Below are 23,727 nucleotides of genomic sequence, written 5' to 3' on the forward strand. Positions count from 1 at the left end.
CAAGAGGAGGCTTATTCCATTCCTAAGCTAAGCAGTTTATTCCATTCCATTCCCTAGCCACAGACACAGAGAGCCCAATCTCCGAAATAGATGCTGTGAAGAGATTATAGTAATGTAGTGATCAGTAGTGGTGCCATATGTAACGTAAGGCTGTGTTTATTTTCTCACAAGCATATTATGTCAAAATCTGCTACTTGCTACTCCTTGAGGTCTGACGGAAAGATTTGAATCGGTGATAGCCAGTTTCCAGTTATTTTTGGATTGGGAATGGGGATGGCTACTGACCAGTCAACCGGATTCACTCAGTTTGTCAACGAAAATCCCTGATAAATGCTTAGTTTTGGCAGGACCGTTTCAAAATGGGACCAGTTAAGCTGGTTTTGTAAATATCATTTTGTTCCCAGACCTCCAGCAACACGAGTGAGTGACAAGGTGATGATTCCACAAGATGAATACCCAGAGATAAACTTTGTTGGACTTCTTATTGGGCCACGGTGAGTTACAATCTCTTCGTTCACAGCACAATTGATTGTGTGTTTTTATAGTATATCGTTTTATGTGGATATATGGATATGTGTTTTGGTTCAGGGTTCTCCATTTACTTGAATAAATTCTAGCTCAGCCCATTTTCCAGATCCTGGAAACACATTTTTATCAAGGAAACACTTCAAAAACGGTTTGTTAGTCTTTCATTTTTGTAATTGTAAGGAGAATTTAAACAAATTACTTTATTGGGATGAAACCTATTTACAAAAAGCAAGATACTTTAAAATGATGTAAGCCTAAGTAAAGAGGTAGTTGGCGTTGCCACTTACAAGCAGCAGGTTGCAGCAGCATCATTGTGTGCTTAGTGTCTGGAAATTCACCATCCTGAAGCAAGTAACGAAACATGTTTTGATTGTTGGATTTTTAGTGGAAAAAAGTGTCATCCATATATTTTACTGTTTTTCACTAGAGCACTTTAACTTTTTTGTATGTGTAAATGTACATTTTTTCTTTTGCTGTGAACCACCCCAAAAAGTATACAACCCCCCCCCCTTTTTAGTTGCCTGCTCCTATGAGGTAAGTGTTGGTTTATTGTTTGTATGACATTTTTTTTTTTTTTTTTACTCTGTGCATAATGGATGCTACCTTCATTTTGAAAAGAGGTGAAAGTGACATGGGCTTATCGACTTATTGTTTGTTTAGGTTTCTTTAATTGCTGACCAGTTATGCAACATTGGATCTTTCATAGTCTGACATCAGTAGAAAATTGAACTATGTGAATCTGAAACCCTTGATAGCCACTGCTAGCACAAGCAGTATTTCAATACCACAATTAATATTGGAAACTGGTGGACAAACATCAATAGACCACATTCAGCCCATGCAATGTATTATGACCATGCCTCTTGTCAGTCATGTGTAAGTGCTCAGGGTTCAGATTCTCCTTCGAGACTCCAACTGCAATATTTTCTTCCCCATGGTTATATGAAATAGGCAATCCTCTGACATTGCTCTCCTGAATTGACCAGGACACTTCAAGAAATCATGCTTTCCAGTCCGCAGTCCTTAAAAAAATCTTTTTTATGGAGTTGATGTTCAGTCTTAATATTTCTGACTAAAGCATGACCAAATCTCCACAAGCAAGGTCGTCTTTTCAAGGCCTGTCAAGTATTTACTGTTGACCCACTCACTAAATGTACTTATTTTGTGCATAAATCTAAGCGACGTGACATGGTATGTTAACCTATAAATCTGTGTAGGCTGCTACACTTGAATGCTAAATTACCACGGGCATCCTCTAAGAATAGTTATCTAAACATAAAAAAAAATATTCCAGATTAGGATATGTATCAAAAGAAATGGCTACAGTGTTTCACCTCCAAGCTCTGTTTTAGGGACAATTTCTGAATATGGTGCCATCACACCTACATTCTCAAGTGGTTTACCAGCAAAGAAGTCAAAATGTATGCCTCTGCCATTATGTACGATGCATCTTGTGGCCTCTGAAGAAGACTAAGTCATTGTCAACTGTTTTTTTAATCAACAAGTAAGTCTTCGTCATCTGGGAGCAAGAAAGCCACAACACATTGTTTAAAAGAAATGCTTCCTTTTTGATTTTAAAGATAAACCAGTCAGTCAGAAAAATGCTTGTACTTCATTACTTATAGGCAGGGCTTCTGGAATTATGCCATTGCATTGCAATGCACTGCAACTCTTTTTGCATAGATTTTGTTTTGTTACATAATCCATCACCTGCTATATAATCGGCACACTTTTTAACCACAAAAGATTAGTTTCTAGCTCAAACAGTTCAAAAGTTACTAAAACGCACTGGATACGTGTTGCAGCGCAGTGAAAGGCCCTTTGCACGGGTTGACTGGTCACCTTTCTGTTGCTTACTTCTATGTTTGGTGTTGAACTGGTACTAAGGAGCAACATGTGTCCAGACAGTGTTAACAAGTGTAAAAATAATGAAGTGATGCTATCAGAAAATGTGCCACATTACACACATAATTTGGCCCTCGTCTACCACTTAATTCCAGTTGCCGTGCATACGGAAAGTTGGTCTTACCTGTATGCTTAATTCTGCAACAGGAGCCATGTTGATCATGGAATGCAGCAATTCCATGTGTGATGCCCATAGACTATGGGGAGGGTAAAAGACTAAGATTGGGAAAAGAGCAGGAATATTTGCCACAAGAGACTGCTATTGAATGAAGCAAAATCAATACTCCGACAAGGCGTAATTGCATTGTCTGCCCTCCGAGAAGCAGCTCTAATGCTTCCAAAGCAGGTTTCAGACAAATGGTGGCAGGTGCCATTTTAAGCTGTGGCTTTCTCTGCAGCACAACTTTTCGTCCCGAGGTACTGGGAAAGGGTTATAGACGTGCATGTTAATGGTGCACAGCTTTCTGGATCACATCTGGATAAAACATTGCAGGAGTTTAAAAATCACTTGGAGTCTTAGTCTTACTAAAGAGCCAATCTTGCTTCTACAGATGGCTGCCGAATGGAAGATTGTTTCTGCCAGGTTCTTCATCTGCCTTTCATCCATAGCAAACAAAATTATTTACAGAACCGTAACACTCGTATGAAAAAATACATGCGGAAAATGGGACGACCGAGGAGGCCAAATGATGCAGCCACAAACTGGGACAGGAAAGAGGGTGGCCTACTACCTTTCCTTGCAGCCCATGCCTATGTGAAGTAAAGGTAAGGGCATATCTAATAACCTGGCAAAACATAACATTTTTTTTATATTCAAAGTAATTCAGTATGAAGACAATTTAATTTCTAACATTGCTGCCAACATCTCCTTCTGCCAGGAGGAAAGACCACAACTTGAAGGTCCTATGAGAAGAAAAAATGACACCGAACTAGTAGCAAACTGAGGTGAACTTAGGGTTTACTCCAGATTCTCTTTTTCCCTGAAAGGGAATGGAAGTCCATTCTAGATCTTTAAGCGTTTAAACAAAATTGTGAAGAAGCAACCTTTCAAAATATTGTCCTTGATGGATGTAATGCTGACAAACAAAAAGAAGATTGCTGATCATTGAAAGCATCTAACATCTCTTCATTGTGTACGGAGAACCGTACCAGGCCAAGTTGCTCCCATTCGGTCTCAAACCTTCACCCAGGGTGTACATGCACATATGAAATGCTTTGCTCCAGTAGACGCAAGTCGTTTTCGAATAGCAATATATCCATACTTCGGCTGGCTTATTGAAGCACAACATCAGTTTTAGTCTCAAGAACTAAAGATTTATGGAGGTGTTTAAGCCTTAAACTCCGTATTAAAAGTATCCTAGTATTGACTGAGCACATTGTTCTTAAGCGCAAACATCAACTGAATAGCATCCCCATCACAGAAAAAGAGGAAGAAAGCTACTTTGCCCAGTTCTCACTATTAAACCAATTTTTCTCATTTCCTGAATTGGTCTAAGGGTGAGAGTAGAAAGTGCTTCCAGGTATTGATCTCCTATATTTTATTCATAAAGCAATGCCAACTAAGGACCAGGTCCCTTTTGGAATTTCTTGGCATGCAATGGAAACCAGTATCCCACTGGTGGGATGCTTGCCAACAAAATGACAGGCCATGGTCTTGTGAAAAGAAAATGAACATCTGTGCTGGTCATCTCCTTTACAAGCTCAAACCAAACGTTCATATGAAAACAGATACCTCTAAGGACTGGGCAACATCTGCAAGACTGAGTGGAATAGTTCTCTTCTAAGGGAAAACATCCATATCAATTTGATAGAATTGAGGTCAGTCAAGCTGGCATTAAAGACATTCCCAACTATAAAGCTGCAAAATTGTGTCAAAACACAAATTAGCAATATGTTGACTCTTTATTACACACGGAAATGGAGAGGGACAAAGTCCAAACAACTATATCAAGAAGCTCAACGGCTGGGGTGGCTTTGGATTTTAACGCAAAATGACTTAACCACTTGTAACTTTAGGCAATGTTGCTGGATTGCAAAATGAAACTACAGATGCCCTCAAAGTATGTGGATTGACAGAATGAGAAGTAGACATCCGACAGCAATGATCTTCAGCTGGCGGTGCAAACCACTGTTGAGCATCTTAGACATTGGTGAATACTAAATGCCAACTCTTCCCAAACAGGTGGTAATATCTCAACTCTCAAGGGACAAGTGTTTTCAGCACCCTTGTTGGGTACATTTGTTTATGCTTGTCCCCCGATATAAGTCTTAACTAGTTTTCAAAAGAAGCCTAAATGTACCCCATCATGCTTGTCACCCCTACTTGGGCCAGATTATTCTGTTACACAGACCTTTTGGGACCTCCTGGCTATTGCAGACCTAGAATTAATACCTTATCTTCTGAGTTTGTCAGAAAATAGGCTAACCCATACATTTACAAAAGTACACTTGGCTACTATTTATAGGTATCTAAAATCCCAGTCTGTCTTTGTTCTTCTCCAACACTGAAGTAAAAGAACTCATGCAAGGCCGGTTTTAGTTATTCACCTTTACTAGAGAACATGACCGCATGGGAGTAAAACACTGTTTTGGGCAAACTGATCAGAACAATGTTCGATTTAGTACTCAAAGCTTCACTTCAAATGTCATGGAAGACTGCTTTCCTACTAGGCATCACCTCAGTTAGCTGAGTGGGTAAGATTCTTGCTTTCGCAGTAAAACCACCGTACATGAAATGAGTACAGCGACATTGGCTTACCTTCCGAAGTTTATCCCAAAAGATCCCACCACATTTAATTCTAATGAAAAGAATATATTTGCCACCCTTTTCCACCCCTCAACTGTTGAAGGCTACTGAGGAAGCTCTGCGTTCATTACACATCAAGATATTCCTAAAAAAAAAATCTTGAGAAAAGGACGGTCTTGCTAAAGACCTGTTTGTTTCAAGTTGAAATGCTAAGAATGGCCGTCCTCTGAACCAGAACATTTCAAGAGGATAACTGTGCATTTCATTGTGCCTTATAAAGGCTGGCAGATGTTTTGGCTGCAAGGTTATAGCTCACTCAACAAAGGGGCATGGCAGCATCAACCACACTCTTTGCAGAAGTTCTCCTGGTAGGCATTTGTGGCAACTTGGTCTTCGAACCCACATGCTTGCCAGATGTGTTCTAGATAGATGTCCAGTCTTAGACTGAAACAGCAGTGGGTCAGACGGTGGTACTACACAACTTATTTCATTAATGTATACTTCTTTTCTGCCTAAACTACAAATAGGAAACTGCTCTTGTAATCTTTTTTCAAGCATGTGAATCTGTGAAAGATCCGTAGCTGCAGAAGAAAGTTGCATAACTACAATTGGCCTCAGCAGCTTTCGTAGATTCACATGCACCCACCATACTCTGTTAATGAGGCTACTGCGTACTTGTTCTGATAGATACATCTGCCAGTGGATTCCTCACATTGTGAATATCCCCCTGCGCAGCAGCCAATCGGAAACTTTTGTAGCTCTCCATGCCGGCGAGGTCATGGACTATGTCACAGAGGGTACGACTCCGCTCGCGACCCCGCTGGCTCACTGGATCCATAATAGGGCTTGTCGGCGTGATGGCGTCAGTTAATTTTTTTTACGCGCTGTCGACGCCAAGGGTTTCTTGGGACTCTCCGTAGTTACATTGTTATAGTTCTTGTCTGTTCTTCTCGTCTCCTTTCGAAGATGTCTGGGAGGAAATCTGGTTTCAAGCCCTGCAGGGAGTGTGGGAAGCAGATGTACATTACTGATCCGCACGAGGACTGCGTATGGTGCTTGTCTTCCGATCACGACGTCGATGGATATGAGTGTTGCAGGAAGATGACCTCTAAGGCTTTAAAGGGAAGCAAAGTTGTTCATTGCTAAAATGAAGAAGAGTAAGAAGGCGAGTAAAAGAAGGACGAGGTCGAGATCTCGTTCCGAGTCCAGGTCGGGCTCGAAGTTGGCGCCGGGACATTCGGAATCGAAGAGGCATAAGAGAAAGAAGCACTCTTCAAGGCGTCACTCTGATAAGGAACTGGCGCCAAAGTCGTCTTCTCCTCGACGTCGCAGTAGTGAAGTCGATCCTTCTCATTCAAAACCGGGCTCGCCAGAGAAGGAAGTGTCTCCTGAAGTCGAGGTCTCTCGTTCTCCGACGCCGGCACCATCTGATTAGGTCCATTCTTCGGATCCGGGTGAAGCTGAGCAAGAAGATTGGGAGCAGCCTGAAGAGGTTCCTTTGTCGGCACCGACGGGCCCGACTCCAGGTACACCGGCTTTTGAGCCGGCGCCGGGAAATTATCCCCCTTTTCCGGCTCCAGGCCAAGACCCATCACACTATCTGAACGCAATGTATGGTGTCTTTGCAAGGCTATGTACCCCTCTGGTGCGCCTGCGGGCCCCAGGGGTCCTTTTGCCTTTAATTTGGGTGTCCCTCAGGCATATGCCCAGGCTCCATTTATGCCCTTTCTTCGAGGGCTCCGGAGCCATATCGAGAATCTCTGGCGCCGTCTGTTCGGCGTTAGTGGCGATGTCGGATCCACGTTCTCTGCCGGTTCCGAATCCGATGGAGTCGGTTGTGCATCCATCGACTCCGGTCCCGAGGATCCGCTCCAGGAGGGAGGCATAAAGAGTTGTGGAAGAGGCACGCTATCAGAAGGACTTGGAGGAAGGTGAACTTCCTGATTCTAAGGACTATTTTGCGGAATTAAAAGATGCAAGTGGTCTTGATGTCTCCCCTGAGTGGGATTTTTCTCCTGGTCCAGATGCTCCTTCAAAGGAGGTTGTCCCATATCACACAGTTGTGAGAAAAGCTGCCGAGTTATTGGACATTAATCTTCCAACCACTGTATTTAAGTCCAATCTATTGACTGAAGTGTTGCATTCTCCTTCCTCTGTGACTGAGCCTTTGTTACCATTTAATGAGGCAATTCTGGAGCCGGTGTTGGAGGTTTGGAAAAAGCCTTTATCTGCTCCTGCAGTCTCTAGGACTGCGGCACGGAGATATAGAGTGGCACCGGAGGATCCAGAATTTTTGTCAGCTCACCCTTCACCTGAGAGCCTTGTGGTTCAGGCGGCTTGTTCAAAGAAGTTTTCAGGAGCTTTTCCGCAGGTTCGAGCTGACAAGGATTCAAAGAGGATTGATCAGTCCGCTAAGAAGGTGTTCTCATCAGCGAACATGGCACTGAAGTCATCAAATGCAACTTGTCTGATGGGAAGGTATATCCGTGCCTTGATGGATTCCTCTAAACATTTGCTGCCGAAACTTTCTGATGATGACAGGAAGAACTTTCAGGAGGTTTTCGATGATACCAAAGCTGCTGCGCGCCAGGTCATTCAAAGTGGCCCGGATACAGCTGACTCGGTGGCTAGGATTATGGGCTCTGCAGTGGCTACGAGAAGGGGAGCTTGGTTGAATTCTTCAGACTTTTCACAAGATGTGCAGGCTACTTTGTTGGACTGACTGTACGGGACTGTTTGGTAAGAAGGCTGATGCCGCACTTGAAAGATTCAAAGATAGTAATGCCATGGCAAGATCACTTGGCTTGCAGTCCCAGTCTAGAGGATCCTTTAGTAAATATAGAGGATTCGGGAAGTCATCCTTTCGTTCGCAAGGGCAGCCTCGTCAACAGCAACAGCAGCAGCAACAAAATACGTTGTATAACTCTTATAGAGGAAGAAACGGAGGTCGTCCACGAGGTCGCCAACCCTCCTCCTCCTCTTCCTCTACCTCTCCTCCTATCACCGCAGAAAAGCAGCCCTAGATTCCCCATTCCCAGTCATGTTGGTCCTGTTGGGGGTCGGCTTACCCATTTTCTGCGGGATTGGGAATCTGTCACTACAGACCAATGGGTTCTCAATCTTGTGGCAAATGGGTATGCTCTTCCCTTCAGGGAATTCCCTCTAACTTACCCTCCTTGTCAAGGGGCTTGCTCAGAGGAACATCTCTGTCTCCTTCAGGAGGAGGTTCTGTCTTTGTTAAAGAAAGGCGCGATAGAGGTGGTTCCAGAGCAGGAAAGGGGTCAGGGTTGCTACTCCCGGTATTTCCTGATTCCCAAGAAGGATGGCAGGTTTCGTCCAATCATGGATCTCAGGATCTTGAATCTTTATCTGAATCAAGAGAAGTTCAAGGTGCTTACCCTTGCGCAGGTTCTTCAGGCGCTGCTGGAAGAAGACTGGATGGTGTCGCTCGACTCGCAGGACGCGTATTTTCACATCCCAATCCTGAAGTCGCACAGGAAGTATCTCCGTTTTACGGTGGGGTCGCAACACTACCAGTTTGCGGTCCTTCCGTTTGGTCTTACTACTGCGCCTCGTCTTCACCAAGGTGATGGGAGTGGTGGCAGCCCATCTCAGGAGGTCGGGGATTCCTGTATTCCCCTATCTGGACGACTGGCTGATCAAAGCAGATTCTCCAGAGGAGGTACTCCATCATCTGCAAGAGACGACTCAGTTGTTGTACAGGTTGGGTTTATCGATAAATGTACCCAAGTCTCACCTGGTGCCCTCACAGCGCAACCTGTTTATAGAGGCAGTACTGGACTCTACTGTTTGCTGGGCATTCCCTCCTCCTCAAAGGATTCTCGACATTCAGGAAATTATTCCTTTGTTTTACAATGGAGCGGTCGTTCCAGTCCTGAAGGTCCTTCGCCTGCTCGGTCTGTTTGCTTCCTGCATTCTGCTGGTCAACCATGCACGCTGGCACATGAGGGCGCTCCAGTGGTGCCTCCCTCTGTGACGTCGTCCATGACCTCGCCGGCGTGGAGAGCTACAAAAGTTTCCGATTGGCTGCTGCGCAGGGGGATATTCACAAGGTGAGGAATCCACAGGCAGATACTGCATCTACCAGAAAAATCGTTACCGAAGGTAAGTAACTTGTTCTTTACAATCTATAAAAATTTGGCTGGTGGGCACCCTAAGCCATTCCACCTATTGGCAAGCCTTCAGGTCATAGGATGTTGTTAATTGACATTTGTCAATTTGTTTTAAATGTTTATTGCAGTATTGAAATACTGCTATATTTATACTGGCTCCCGAGGGTGCCCAGCCTGACGACCGACAATTCAAGCGTGTAAATCCATGAAGGATACCAGGGCTGCAGAACTGTAGTTGCAAGTGAGTAACTTTTTATTCAGAGGAACTTGTTCTGTCATCTTGCAGCCTATCCAGCAGCACACGGCCACTTCATGGTAACCTGCTTGTCTTTGCAGAGGCAATACATTGAAGAACATTGAGAAGGAGTGTAATGCCAAGATCATGATTCGAGGCAAAGGATCTGTGAAAGAAGGAAAGGTGGGAAGGAAAGATGGACAAATGCTGCCGGGCGAAGACGAACCGTTGCATGCTCTAGTTACTGCCAACACAATGGAGAATGTGAAGAAAGCTGTAGAACAGGTACCTAAAGTTGTGATGGAAAGGTAGTCCATCATGTGCAACCGATTGGTGGTGGCGGTAGAGTACACATTGTTAACAACTATTACTAAACATGGGTTTCTAGGTCAATTTTTTTTGTTTTGTCCAAGTTTGCAAATTGTATTGCATTATATTGGCTAGGGATGGGTTCAGCATGTACAACATACTGTAAAGACCTTATTTTTATTTCAATTTTTTTTTCAATTTGTGTTTTGTAGATTCGTAACATCCTAAAGCAGGGCATTGAGACTCCAGAGGATCAAAATGACCTACGGAAGATGCAGCTGCGAGAACTGGCTCGTCTGAATGGCACACTTCGTGAGGATGACAACAGGTTTGCATCTTCTTGGGAAGGGTTGTTCAGTTTCAGTGGGGACAGAATTTGAATGTTTGATTCTACCCTCTTAACACTTGGAGCCAGCCTTGCTTTTTCTGTTTGCTTTTTACATTGTGCTTACGGTACTTTATTTTGTTTTTAAAGGATCCTGAGGCCATGGCAGAGCACTGAACCTCGCAGTATCACCAACACAACACTTTGCACCAAGTGTGGCGGGGCGGGGCACATCGCATCAGATTGCAAGTTTGCAAGGTTAGCCCTGGCTTTATTTTGTGTTTTTGTTGTTCTGGATCAGGGGGTCTCCAACCTTTTCTGTAGTGAGAGCTACTTATCAGTGAAAAGCGTTGTGAGGTTCCTTAGACTAGGCAACACGCGATTTGTTACCAGAAACCCCCTTGCCCAGCTTCATTGACATTTAAACCTAATGTCCATAGAGCCAAATATTTTGGATTGAACAATGCACTGTTGGCTGTCATGTGTCAGTAGGTGTGGTCTTTAAGGATATATGAACATGTATGCTTGTGATTGGGGTATTATGGGTAACTGAGAGCCTGTGTCCTATGTACTTGTGACACAGGACATTACGTTTGCCGTATGTGCCAGTGTTGCACGTTTAACACGAACATACAACCGTTTTTATTAAATGGGAGAAACTTAAAATGCGGAAAAATATTCATAATATGTAACACTTTTCTGCACATTATATTTCTCGACTTGCCAGATAAGATTTAGTCCAACCTGTGAATAGTAGAGCCCCCTAAAGCTACCTCAGTGGGCTTCTCACATGCTATGTACATAAAACTCTGACTTAGCGGACGCAGCTATAACAGTATAAACATTGAGATACAGCATTGAGGGCAGGATACCCAGCCTGTACACAAGCCCTGCGAAAACACCTGTAGTAGGTTAAAGAGAAGGTTTCTAGGTATGGGCTTGATATCACATTATCCTGGGGTTTACAGTTAATGCACTCTGAGTTGTATACGTTGGTTGCCCCAGTATTGGAACTTTCATAGATTCCCATGCTTTTGTATCATTCCCCGTCGTCGGAATGGGAGTCTCTGTAACAAAAATAACATAGCAGTAGTCACAAAAGAGAAGGAAAAAAGGCCTAGGCCTCATTCCCTTTTGTAACCCATCACTCGCTTTGTGTAAAAGAGACCAAACTTAGGCATCAGCCAATCAGAAGAGCCTCACCCCTTAGAACCCTCCTGAAGGAACCTCCGAGCCTCAGATTTTCTACCGCACGTTGTGCTTAGGGAGTCTCCTTTGAGCTCTGCTCTATCTACTCTTCAGGAGTTTATTCTTCAACATTTTTCTTCAGTTTTGCAGCGTGAATCTTTCTGGATTCACTATGCTTCGCTAGTGAATCCAGAAAGATCTTCAAGCTGCAAAACTACACCGACAGGTAAGAAAACGATTAGTTTTGCAGCTTGAAGATCTTTCTGGATTCACTAGCGAAGCATAGTGAATCCAGAAAGATCTTCAAGCTGCAAAACTACACCGACAGGTAAGAAAACTATTCGTTTTCTCGTCAGTTTGTCTGCTGATCCTTCCAGGATGTCTGACCAGAAGAAAGCCCTTTTCAAGCCATGTTCCACCTGTGGTAAGAAAAGGCTTTTCATTGAGGATAAGCATAAGGATTGCATCTACTGCCTCTATCCTGACCACAAGGCTGCGGACTGTAAGATCTGCCGCACCTTTTCAACTAAGACCCTCCGGGACCGTGAGGGTAGGCTTCTGACATGGCTCCAGAACTTGAAATCCAGGAAGGATACTGTCTCCAGTGACAGTGAGGATTCGGCATTGGCATCTTCCTCAAGAAGGTCAGTGGAAAGGGGTAAGGGTTCCCCTTCTCCTTCTGTGGAGCGTCCTTCTAAGGCCTCAAAAAAGACCCCCAGTGAGTCTGAGAGTCAGGGTCCAGGCAAATCTCCTCACCAAGGTGAAAAGGAGAGGGTAGGACCATCTACGCCTTCTGAAGGGTTGAAGACTGATCCAGCCTTCAAGAAGCCCTCTTCCCATTCTTCTGACAGAAGTTCCAAGTCGTCTATGTTATGTTATAACGTTTTATTGAGCGCGAACAGCTGCCCCAGCTATGAAGAAGGAGCCTCAGTCGACGAGGGCGCTGATGACGACCGCATCGTTGACGAGGGCGCCGACGACGACAGCAGCGCCGACGACGACCGCATCGTCGACGAGGGCGCCGATGACGACCGCATCGTCGACGAGGGCGTCGACGACAACTGCATCGTCGACGAGGGCGTCGACGACGACAGTGTCGTCGACTAGTCTCGACGGCAGCAACATCGACGACGGCTGGGATGTCGACAGTCTCACAATGTCAGAAGGACAGGTTTGGCATCCGGATCCACAGTCATTCAACCGGACAGCATGGCTCCTGAGCAGCGAGAATTTATGAATCTCCCCATCTCGACCGAGCTTAAAGAAGTCCTCTCCCAAGCGAGAGCCCCTTCCACAAACAAGATGTATCGCCTCAAATGGAAGAGATTTTGCATTTGGTGCAGGAGAGAGAAGATTGACCCTTTTTCTTCAAAACCTCATCAGCTTCTGCATTATCTCTTGTCCTTGGCTAAGTCTGGGCTGGCCCATTCTTCTATAAGGGTACACTTGGCAGCAATTTCAAGATACAGACGGTCGGAGTCCGGACCTTCTTTGTGGTCTTCCAGAATTATTAAGCAGTTTCTAAAAGGCTTGCTTAGGGTCTATCCACCAGTGAGACCTCCGCCTCTACTTGGCACCTGAATCTCGTCCTTTCTCAACTCATGAAAAGTCAGTTTGAGCCAATTCATCGTTCAGACATGAAGTTCCTGTCATGGAAATTGGCTCTCCTTCTTGCCCTCACATCGGCAAGGCGTGTTGGGGAATTACAGGCTCTCACAATCCAGGAGCCTTTTCTACAATTCAAAAGAAAGTTATCTTGAGAACCAACCCAAAGTTCATACCCAAAGTACCCTCTGACTTCCACTTGAACGAGCCGGTTATTCTTAAGGCTTTCTTTCCTCACCCGGCTACACCAGCGGAGAGATCGCTACATTCTCTGGATGTGCAGCGATGTTTGAAATTCTATTTGGATCGCACCAAGGGATTTTGGAAATCCTCCCAATTGTTTGTAGCTTTTAGTGGTCCGAGAAAGGGTCTCTCTCTGTCAAAGCAGGGAATTGCAAGATGGATTACCAGTGCCATCCTACATTGCCATTCTGCAGCAGGTAAACCACTGACTGGCAGGGTTTGGGCAAATTCCACAAGATCAGTGGCGTCTTCAACAGCCCTCTTGGCGGGGGTACAGATAAAGAACATTTGCAGAACTGCTACCTGGAGCAGTGTCCACACCTTTACTAAGCATTACTGCTTGGACTCCTTGCAACAAGAAGATACTGCAGTGGGCCAGGCAGTTCTGAGGAACCTCTTCCACTAATTGGTGAGCTTTCTTTTCTATCCCACCTTCCATAATTTTGCACATTTTGTATCTGTCATGTTGGCTTTGCAATGTATACTATGACACAAAATGTGTGTGTTTTTTATTGCTAACTGCTTGCTACTCTGATACAAAAGCATGGGAATTTATGAAAGTTCCAATACTGGGGCAAGAAAACAAGTTACTTACCTGTAACTTTAGTTCCCCAGTATTGGTAACTTTCATAGATTCCCATGCGCCCGTCCACCTCCCCGAGGAAAGCTCAGCCTTCAGCAGAAATGGTGGCTACACACCGGCTACGAAAATCTGAGGCTCTGAGGTTCCTTCAGGAGGGTTCTACGGGGTGAGGCTCTTCTGATTGGCTGATGCCTAAGTTTGGTCTCTCTTACACAAAGGGTGATGGGCTACAAAAGGGAATGAGGCCTAGGCCTTTTTTCTTTCTCTTTTGTGCCTACTGCTATGTTATTTTTGTTTCCGAGACTCCCATTCCGAAGACGGGGAATGATACAAAAGCATGGGAATCTATGAAAGTTACCAATACTGGGGCACTAAAGGTTCGAGGCATGTGGGCTGCTAAATTCATATCTTAGCATTAGATCGCCGCCTAGTGTTGGGCTCGGATGATTGCACATTGTTGTCCTGGAAGAGTCTTCGAAGTATCCTGAGATAGGTGGCTCCTCCCCTGGACTACAGTGCGCATGGGCATCGGCTCCATCCCCAGATTGTTTTTTTCCGCCATTGGGTTCGGATGTGGTCTCGACGTCTTACTGTCGGAACCAAGTAAAACTAACTTTTAGCGGCCAAAAGGCCTCGATTTTCTTGCGTCGGTATTGTCTGCGCACGGTCTCGAGTCTTCCGTCTCTTGGAGCCGGAATAAGCGGAGTTTTCTTCGCTCTCGGAACTTTGAGGCCTTCTCATCGCGACACGACTGCAAGCCTTTTCGGACATGGAGCGGAGCCCGTTTAAGTACTGCCCGCTCTGTGGGTCCAAGTACCCACACATCGATCTACACCCCGTGTGTAACAAATGCCTTTCGCCTGACCACGACGACGGAAAGTGCAAGGCCTGTGCACAGTTCCGATCGAAAAAGACTCTCAAGCTTCGGCGCGCGGTGCGCATGGAAGCTAAACAAGCGGCACCGGATCCGGAGAACATCTTCGGCGACCAAGACGAAGAGGACCAGGGTCATCATCTCCAAATCTCCCCACCCGGGACGGAGGTCGAGGCGGATCCGGGAGACGACGACGGAGTCGCGGGTCCAGGCCTTGAATACGTCGACGAGGTAGGAGACGACGATGAGATTTATGGGGCCGCGGCGGATAGCTCAGCGGACGAGCTCTGCCCCGAAGGTTACGAGGATACCGACCGGGACACGGGATCGCCTGTCGGCCTTACCCAAGACCCGTTGCCGCAAGCCACAGCCCCGCCTTCGGGCCCGGCCACGGACTTACTTGCTGGGCAGACTGTTTCGAAACCGAAACCGAAACCATCGGGATCGACAACACCTAAAATGGCCGACCCGAAATCGAAACTGAAAGTTAAGGACTCGAGTGTCCCTAAGATGGCTGCCGTGCCGGTGAAACCGACGGCGCCTGCTACCCCATCGACTCCGTCGACCTCCGGTCCGCAGAAGTCGAGGAAGTCCGTCGATTCCGATGCTGCGAAATCGAAACCGACGCCAGAGGAGGGGTCCTCCAAGAAAGATGGTCGGCACGGGACAGCGGCTCCGACGCCGTCAAAACCCGCCAAAGTCGGCTCCAAGGAGGCTACGCAGGCACACGGAAAGAAGTCTGTGCCCCGAACGCAGGAATCGGAGGCGGTACAGACGGGATCCGCGCCCAAGACGCACAAGGCCCACAAGGACGTCGGATCCGAGGGGAAAATCAGACCATCCTCGTCGGCGCCGACACAAACTGTGAGTGTGCCGTCCCCCATTGCCGACTCACTGAAGAGGATCAGGGAAAAGGCCTTTGCCCCGTCGGCTCCGATACCATCAACGCAGCCGCGAAAAGACACTCCAGAGAAGCCGTCTGGGAAACTTCTCTTTATTTTGCTGCCGAAGGAGGCGCCCAAGGCATTTTCAACCAAATCGGCACCGAAACAGGTGGTTTCTTCACCGACTGGCCCACTTCCACGTCAGGTGCTCGAATCCGAGGACGATTCGGCGCATTTCATCGACGCTGACACAGGCAAACTGACCCTCTATAAGAGGAAAATAACTTCGGAGCCAGTGGACCCCTATGTCATTCCACTAAAGAAGAAAAGGGTGCCCCTTGACGCCTCAGGCCTCACGGAACCAATCCAGCCTCCTCCGAGACGGAGCCCTACTCCCTCCCCAGACCACTCTGAGGGTGAGGGGTATGATGAGGACGACCAGTACAATTTCCCAATCAATGAACCTGATGTGCAACCGGATTCATTTGATGACACTGGTGACCAGAACACCCAAGGTGCGGGGCAGGACCCGCAGCCTTTTAATGCACGGGCATCCCCGACTGAGGATTCAGCAGGTTTTCATGCCCTACTCGAAAGGGCGGCAGCCAATCACGATGTGGACATGCATGCCGACCCTGTGGAGGAAGACTTCCTTTTCGACACTTTTTCGGTCTCTGAAAGGACAGTAAAGACACTGCCTATGCTTAAAGGTGTCCTCAAGCATGCTGGGGACATATTTAAGGAGCCGACGAGAGCGAGAGTGGTCAACCCTCGCATTGAAAAAAAAAGTACAGACCTGCACCTGCGGACCCCGCATACATTCGGGGACAATTGCCATTGGACTCTCTTGTGGTCGCCAATGCCAGGAAACGTGCCAACTCCCAGACTACGGGTGAAGCTCCTCCCCCGGATAAGGAATCCAAAGTGCTAGAGGCAGGGGGCAAAAGAGTAGCTGCACAGGCATCAAACTTCTGGCGCATTGCCAATACACAGGCGCTCTTGGCGCGTTATGATAGGGCGCACTATGACACCCTAGAACAGATCGTACAACACCTGCCTCCACAGTTCCAAGAGGGCACAAAAATGCTTATCGAGGAAGGGAAGCTAATCTCAAACGCAGCCATCAAGTGTGCACTTGATGCTGCGGACACAGCTGCTAGGGCTATCAACACTAGCGTTATGCTGAGACGACAAGCGTGGCTCCGCATCTCAGGGTTTAAACCGGATATTCAGACGACAATTCTTAATCAGCCAGTCAATCCTGATAGTCTGTTTGGTCCGGATGTTGACACCACCCTAGAGAAAATAAAGAAAGACACAGACACTGCTAAGTCGATGGGGGCCCTACAGTCACAGCAGTTTCGTGGCGGCAATTTTCGTCGCTCAGGTGCACGTGGAGTCACCAGAGGACAATTGGGTCAACAATCCCAGTTCACAAAAGGTGGGACACAATCCTCGTTCACTAAACAGAACAAGGGAGGTTACAGGAATAACAGCAACAGAGGTCGCGGCAGAGGAAACAACAGCTCCCGCACCTCTACTCCCAACAAACAGTGACTCTCTGTCACTGCACCCCGACCACCTAACACCTGTCGGGGGGAGACTGCAGCGGTTCCTGCCCGTCTGGAGAAACATCACCACAGACAGGTGGGTGCGACAACTAATCCAGTATGGTTATTGCCTAGAGTTAAAGTCCACTCCACCCAACATCCCGCCAAGGCAACGGCCTATGTCCGCAGAGCACTTGCTCTTATTGCAGCAGGAGGTAGTGGTGATGCTGCAAAAGGGAGCAATCGAGCTCGTGCCGGTGGGGGAGGAAGGCACGGGGGTATATTCCCTGTACTTCCTTATTCCAAAGAAGGACGGTTCTCTCAGGCCCATTCTCGATCTACGTCCCCTCAACCTGTACATACTATCGGAACATTTCCACATGCTTACACTGCAACAGATTCTTCCCTTGCTAAACCAAGGAGACTTCTTAGCAACCTTAGACCTCAAGGATGCTTATTTCCACATTCCACTACACCCGTCACACAGGAAATACCTCAGGTTCACTATTCAAGGCAGGCACTACCAGTTCAAAGTCCTACCCTTCGGAGTCACAACAGCCCCGAGGGTGTTCACAAACTGTCTGGCGACAGTAGCGGCGCACCTCAGGAGGCAGAACATCCATGTCTACCCCTACCTAGACGACTGGCTCGTGCAAGCCAAGTCAGAGCACCAGTGCGCCGCAGACATGTCGACTACAATTCACCTTCTTCACGATCTGGGTTTCTCCCTGAACTACCCAAAATCGCATCTTCAGCCGGCGCATGTCCGGCAGTTTCTAGGCGCGACGATCAATACCCTGACGGCCATGGCTCAGCCAAACCAGGTCAGGATAGACAGCATGCAGGCTCTGATCCAAAAGTTCAGGCCGCAACACTCGCTTCCAGCGAGAGTGTTCATGCAGTTGATAGGCATGATGGCCTCCTGCATCTTCATAGTCCCTCACGCACGGCTACACATGCGCCCGCTCCAGGAGTGCTTAGCGAATCAGTGGACACAGGCTCGTGGGCAATTGACAGACCTAGTGTTGGTTACCAGTCGGGCATACGACTCTCTGCATTGGTGGACTCCACACAACCTTTGCAAGGGCCGACTGTTCCAAGAGCCTGTGCCGCAGATTATCCTGACAACGGACGCGTCTCTCCAGGGTTGGGGAGCTCATGTGCTCACTTACACAGTGCAGGGACTATGGACGACGCAGCAACAAAAGATGCACATCAACTATCTGGAACTGATGGCAATCTTCATGGCGCTCAAGTCCTTCATTGTACATCTGTGCAACAAAGTCGTGCTAGTCCGGACGGACAACATGACCGCGATGTACTACATTCAAAAGCAGGGAGGCACCCACTCGCCACAGCTGTCTCATCTGGCTCAGAGCATGTGGAAGTGGGCCATTCAGAGGAACATTTTCCTCATGGCAGAACACCTCCCAGGAAAGGACAATCAGATGGCGGATCTGCTCAGCAGATACAGCCATCAAATGCACGAGTGGGAGATACACCCGTCTGTTCTCCACCCGTACTTCCAGCAGTGGGGTCATCCGGAGATAGACCTGTTTGCCACAGCAGAGAACGCAAAATGCCAACTCTTTGCCGCCAGGTTCCCTCACCCACTGTCGCAGGGGAATGCGATATGGATGAACTGGTCAGGCAAATTTGCGTACGCTTTTCCGCCAGCCCCTCTAATACCGCTGGTCGCAAGAAAGCTAAGGCAGCACGAGATGACTCTCATCCTGGTTGCTCCAACGTGGGCGCGCCAAGCTTGGTACACCACGTTCCTCGAACTCTCAGTGGTGCCGCATCAAAGGCTGCGCCTCACGCCCAGTCTTTTGACGCAGAACCATGGAGACATTCAGCATCCAGATCCACAACAGCTCAACCTGGCGATCTGGCTCCTGAAGTCCTAGAGTTTGGATACCTTAACCTACCTCCGGAGTGCATGCACATCATCAAGGAGGCGAGGAAACCAACTACTAGAGCATGCTATGCTGCAAAGTGGAAGCGTTTTGTCATTTACTGTACGGCCAATGACATCGACCCGCTAGATGCATCTATCCCCAACATCATCTGCTATCTGTTGCATCTTTACAAGTGCAATCTAGCGTACACTTCCATTCGGATACATCTATCCGCCATAGCGGCTTATCTCCAGAACAGGCAGCACCTCTCTGTCTTCAGGGTGCCTGCCATTAAAGCCTTCCTTGAAGGTCTGAAACGAGTCATTCCCCCAAGGACACCGCCAGCTCCGGTGTGGAACCTCAATGTCGTTCTCACCAGACTGATGGGACCGCCATTTGAGCCCCTGCACTCGTGTGAACTCCAGTTCCTTACGTGGAAAGTAGCTTTCCTTGTGGCTATTACGTCTCTGAGGCGTGTCAGTGAGCTGCAGGCGCTCACAATCCAAGAGCCATTCATTCAAATCCATTCAAATAGGGTAGTGCTACGCACTAACCCCAAATTCCTTCCGAAGGTGGTGTCACAGTTTCATCTAAACCAAACTATTGACTTACCAGCATTCTTTCAAAACCCGCAAACGGTGGCGGAAAGAATGCTCCATACCTTAGATGTACGGAGGGCGTTGATGTACTACATAGACAGAACACAACCCTTTAGAAAGACAAAACAACTCTTTGTTGCCTTCGCACCCCAACACAAAGGCAACCCAATTTCCAAAGCAGGGATAGCCAGGTGGATTGTTAAGTGCATCCAGATATGTTATCAAAAAGCCAAGCGCACTTTAACAATACCCCCCAGAGCGCACTCCACACGCAAACTGGGGGCATCCATGGCTTTCCTAGGGAACATTCCTTTAGAGGATATTTGCAGAGCAGCCACGTGGGTCACACCACATACCTTCACAAAACACTACTGTGTTGATGTGCATTCCAAGCAGCAAGCAGCTGTAGGACAGGCTGTTCTCAAGACACTTTTTCAGGTTTCTGCAGCTGGCACGGGCAACCGCCGCTGATGGAGGGACTGCTATGTATTCTATGCTAAGATATGAATTTAGCAGCCCACATGCCTCGAACTGAATATGCTACTTACCAGTATGCATCTGTTCTTGGCATGTAGGGCTGCTAACATTCATATCGCCCGCCCTCCTCCCCGGTGCCTGTCGCAGCTGCAGATATACTATTGTATTTATTCATTAGCATGGACATCTTTTACACTTTTCACTCCATCTTCTGCCACAATGGCGAAAAACAATCTGGGGATGGAGCCGATGCCCATGCGCACTGTAGTCCAGGGGAGGAGCCACCTATCTCAGGATACTTCGAAGGCTCTTCCAGGACAACAATGTGCAATCATCCGAGCCCAACACTAGGCGGCGATCTAATGCTAAGATATGAATGTTAGCAGCCCTACATGCCAAGAACAGATGCATACTGGTAAGTAGCATATTCATTACAGGTAAGTAACTTGTTTTCTTCTCAAAGACTGAACCAGTTAGTCCAAACTAACAGATTATCATATTTTGACGACTGAGGTTCAGGCAAGGAGATTTGTATTTTGACACACAGGGCCTCATTATATTGCTTTAAACTATGTCCTCCAGCATGCAAAGGTTGCAATCTTGGAATAGTTTTGGTTGTACACTATGCCAAAACCAACGAGCATTGACAAAGCTAACACTCGCTCTTCCCATGCATTTAAAAGGCAAGACAGATTGGCTTAGCCAAAGCTGCTGTATTGAGCCACTGCTGGTTGTAATGGTATAATTGTGTTTTTTGGTTACTTTGTGTGTTGATCTGTTGTGTTTTGTTCATAAATCCGTTATGTTTGACCAGGTTAGTATTAAGCTTTAGTGTGTTTTTTTCATTTGTTTGGTTCTAATGTGGTACCTGTCTCTAGTCTTTCTGTAATGGTGAGAGGTGTGGTGTCTTATTTTTGGTTTTCTTTCCACATGTCTGTGTAGCTTCATGCTGCAGTTACGTGATTTAGTGGTTGCTTGAAGTAGTAGTTGAAGACAGAAGCCCATCTGGTTAAAATATTACTCTATGGAATTTCCCTATTGCTGTTCTTGTGTCCTTTATGCTAATATACTCCTATGATCACTTCAGGATACTACTTGGCTTTTCTTTCCTGTTTTTTGTGTAGACCCGGAGATCCCCAGTCGGCCCAGGATAAGGCACGCATGGATAAGGAATACTTGTCTTTGATGGCAGAGCTGGGTGAAGCTCCTGTTCAATCCTCGTTAAGTTCTATGGGTTCTTCAATGGGCTCGTCAATGGGCTCATCCATGGGTTCTTCAATGACCTTATCCATAGGTTCTTCAATGGGTTCGTCCATGGGTTCGTCAATGGGTTCTTCAATGGGTTCGTCAATGGGTTCTTCAATGGGTTCGTCCATGGGTTCTTCAATGGGTTCATCCATTGTTTCTTCAATGGGGTCGTCCATGGTTTCTTCAATGGGGTCGTCCATTGGTTCCTCAATGAGTTCATCCATGGGGTCGTCAATGGGATCGTCCATTGGCTCGTCTTCAGGAGCCTCGCACTCTCCCATTTCAAGGAGCTCTGGAACAGTAAACAGCCAGCCACCCCAGGTTAGTTATACATATTTTGATGACTCCTGTTATATAAATTATTTTTGTGTAAATGTGAACACCAGCAATTTTATGTCTACTTTTTTAGGTTAATTGTTGTTTCTTCCTTGTTCACCTTTTCTTTTCTGTATGACAGTATTACATTTCCAAACTGGAATTAACTCACTGCTCCTACAAGGGAGCACTATCAAAGTTGGTCCATTTTCACACAATTGGCTATCCTGATAAAACAAAATAGTGTTCGCTGCTTATTCTAGGAGTTAGACACCTAATGCAGTATGACTTGTAACTCTTGAAACATAGCACCAGCTGAACACACAGGAAATAGGACTTTTTCCCCAGATTTGTGTAAATAGTTGTATACAGGTAAAAGTAGAAGATGCTTTATAAGAATGCACAATAATGTCCATGTGGTAGGGCACGTAAAGGCTGCTGTGGGCTGGAAAACGTATTATGTTTTGTACAGATAGTCTTCGTCAAGGTTTTGTGGGACATGGATGCTAAATTTTTCCGCAGGAGACCTCACTGCCACATTTCTGCATTTAGCTCTTCCATGTGTACTTGATGTACCACGGATAAAGGTCTTTCTGTGAATGCTCACCCCATCCACTTTTAAACCCCGCCCCGTCTTTCATTTACCTTGTGCAGTATTAAGTTTGTATCACATCAGGAAATTAAGCTGGTTACGGTGCCAATCGGACCTAGACACTAAGGCTTACTACCCCACCAATGGAAGCCAGCCTTCTTAATGGTAGTTACCTCTGTCATACATGTGATATGGGAATTGCTTTCAATTTGTTTTTCTGCTAACAGTTTTGTGGTGCATTTCAATTTGCCATTCTTTTGCCCATCTTGCCATCTCAGTTTGGACTCAGCCACACATCTTACCCACTCTTCCTGCCAAAAGTCATGTCAGACTTCATTTGCAAATTAGCCATGCTAGCTTTATATTTAAATCTTAAGACCACCTCTCCAGTGGATGGCTTTTCACACTTTAAGAAATGCGTTGCTAATCCATTTTACAGGAACAGCAATTTTCAGCCTGGTAGTATCTTGCTTTGCAGTGTTTTTTTATACTTGCTTAAAAGAGGGTCACTATCTGGTAGACCTAGAGCTTGTTTAAAGAACCTGCCTGAATGCTACAAGTGAAGCTCATCCGAGGAATCTAAGAACTTTTGTTATCACCAATTAGTCACTAAATCTGTTGGCATGACCATACGGCTTTGATTGCAGAACAGAAACATTGGGCTGGGCATTTAAGTACAACTTCTCCTTTTTATTGTTTATACCCCACATCTGCGAGTGTGTGGCATTCTTTCAGTGTTTTTGGATATCCATATACATCCTACCTTGCAAGCACAAATTCAACCAGAAAAAAACCTCGCCCATCTTTTCCATCGGGTTTCTTGTCAAACTACTTTTTGTATTGCTCTTGAGGTTTCTCTCTGCCCCTTCACACTGCTGCATTTCCCATTCTTCTCCAACAATTTGAGAGAATATGTAGTGTTGGATAATCTTCCCTTTTATTCTTTTGAATGGAGATGCCCCTGTCGCACTGCTTGCTTGGCGTGGGTCTGTTCTATGTGCCAACATTGTCTCCCTCCTAATTTCCTTCAATGATCTTGTTTGTATTGCTCTTGATTTACAGTCCTTGACCAGCCTGTTCGGCATCTTCACAAGCACATTAGCTTGAGGTGACTACAAAGCTGTCCTAAGATAGTGAACGGATAAACTCTAAAAAATCATATTTCATGAGACACATTGCACCTTATGGTAACACAAATAGAACTCTTTCAGAAGCTTACAACTCGTCAATAGGTCCCACTGTCTCACTTCAGCTTGGACCAGGGTTCCTCAGTTACCTCCACTGGGGACATTGAAGCTTCTATTGCCATTATAAATTTGTCTACCCTTGCACATTGCGAACAGTCTCTCCCTTTTTTCCTTCTACCACTGTGTCCATCGAGGGACATGAATATGTTTTTCTAACTCTAGCTTTTGTCAAATTCCTCCCCATATGCCTTTGTGGACCAATTCTAAAATGTTGTCATGTACTTCACTAGGAGGAATCGATCT

At 46.3% G+C, this 23,727-nt stretch overlaps 1 protein-coding gene across 5 annotated transcripts in view; it reads left to right on the plus strand.

Moving 5' to 3' along the window:
• The window catches only part of SF1 (splicing factor 1), a 147,104-nt gene that overhangs the window by 25,599 nt on the left and 97,778 nt on the right, over positions 1–23,727 (plus strand). For all 5 annotated transcript variants that reach the window (XM_078660472.1, XM_078660474.1, XM_078660473.1 and 2 more), the window contains exons 5-9: positions 405–494; positions 9,649–9,832; positions 10,069–10,184; positions 10,332–10,439; positions 21,207–21,651. In XM_078660472.1, coding sequence (XP_078516598.1) covers positions 405–494; positions 9,649–9,832; positions 10,069–10,184; positions 10,332–10,439; positions 21,207–21,651 — 943 coding nt within the window. The remainder of the gene's footprint in view (positions 1–404; positions 495–9,648; positions 9,833–10,068; positions 10,185–10,331; positions 10,440–21,206; positions 21,652–23,727) is intronic.

This window comes from Lissotriton helveticus, chromosome 9 (genome assembly GCF_964261635.1).
Source record: "Lissotriton helveticus chromosome 9, aLisHel1.1, whole genome shotgun sequence".
Classification (NCBI taxonomy): domain Eukaryota; kingdom Metazoa; phylum Chordata; class Amphibia; order Caudata; family Salamandridae; genus Lissotriton; species Lissotriton helveticus.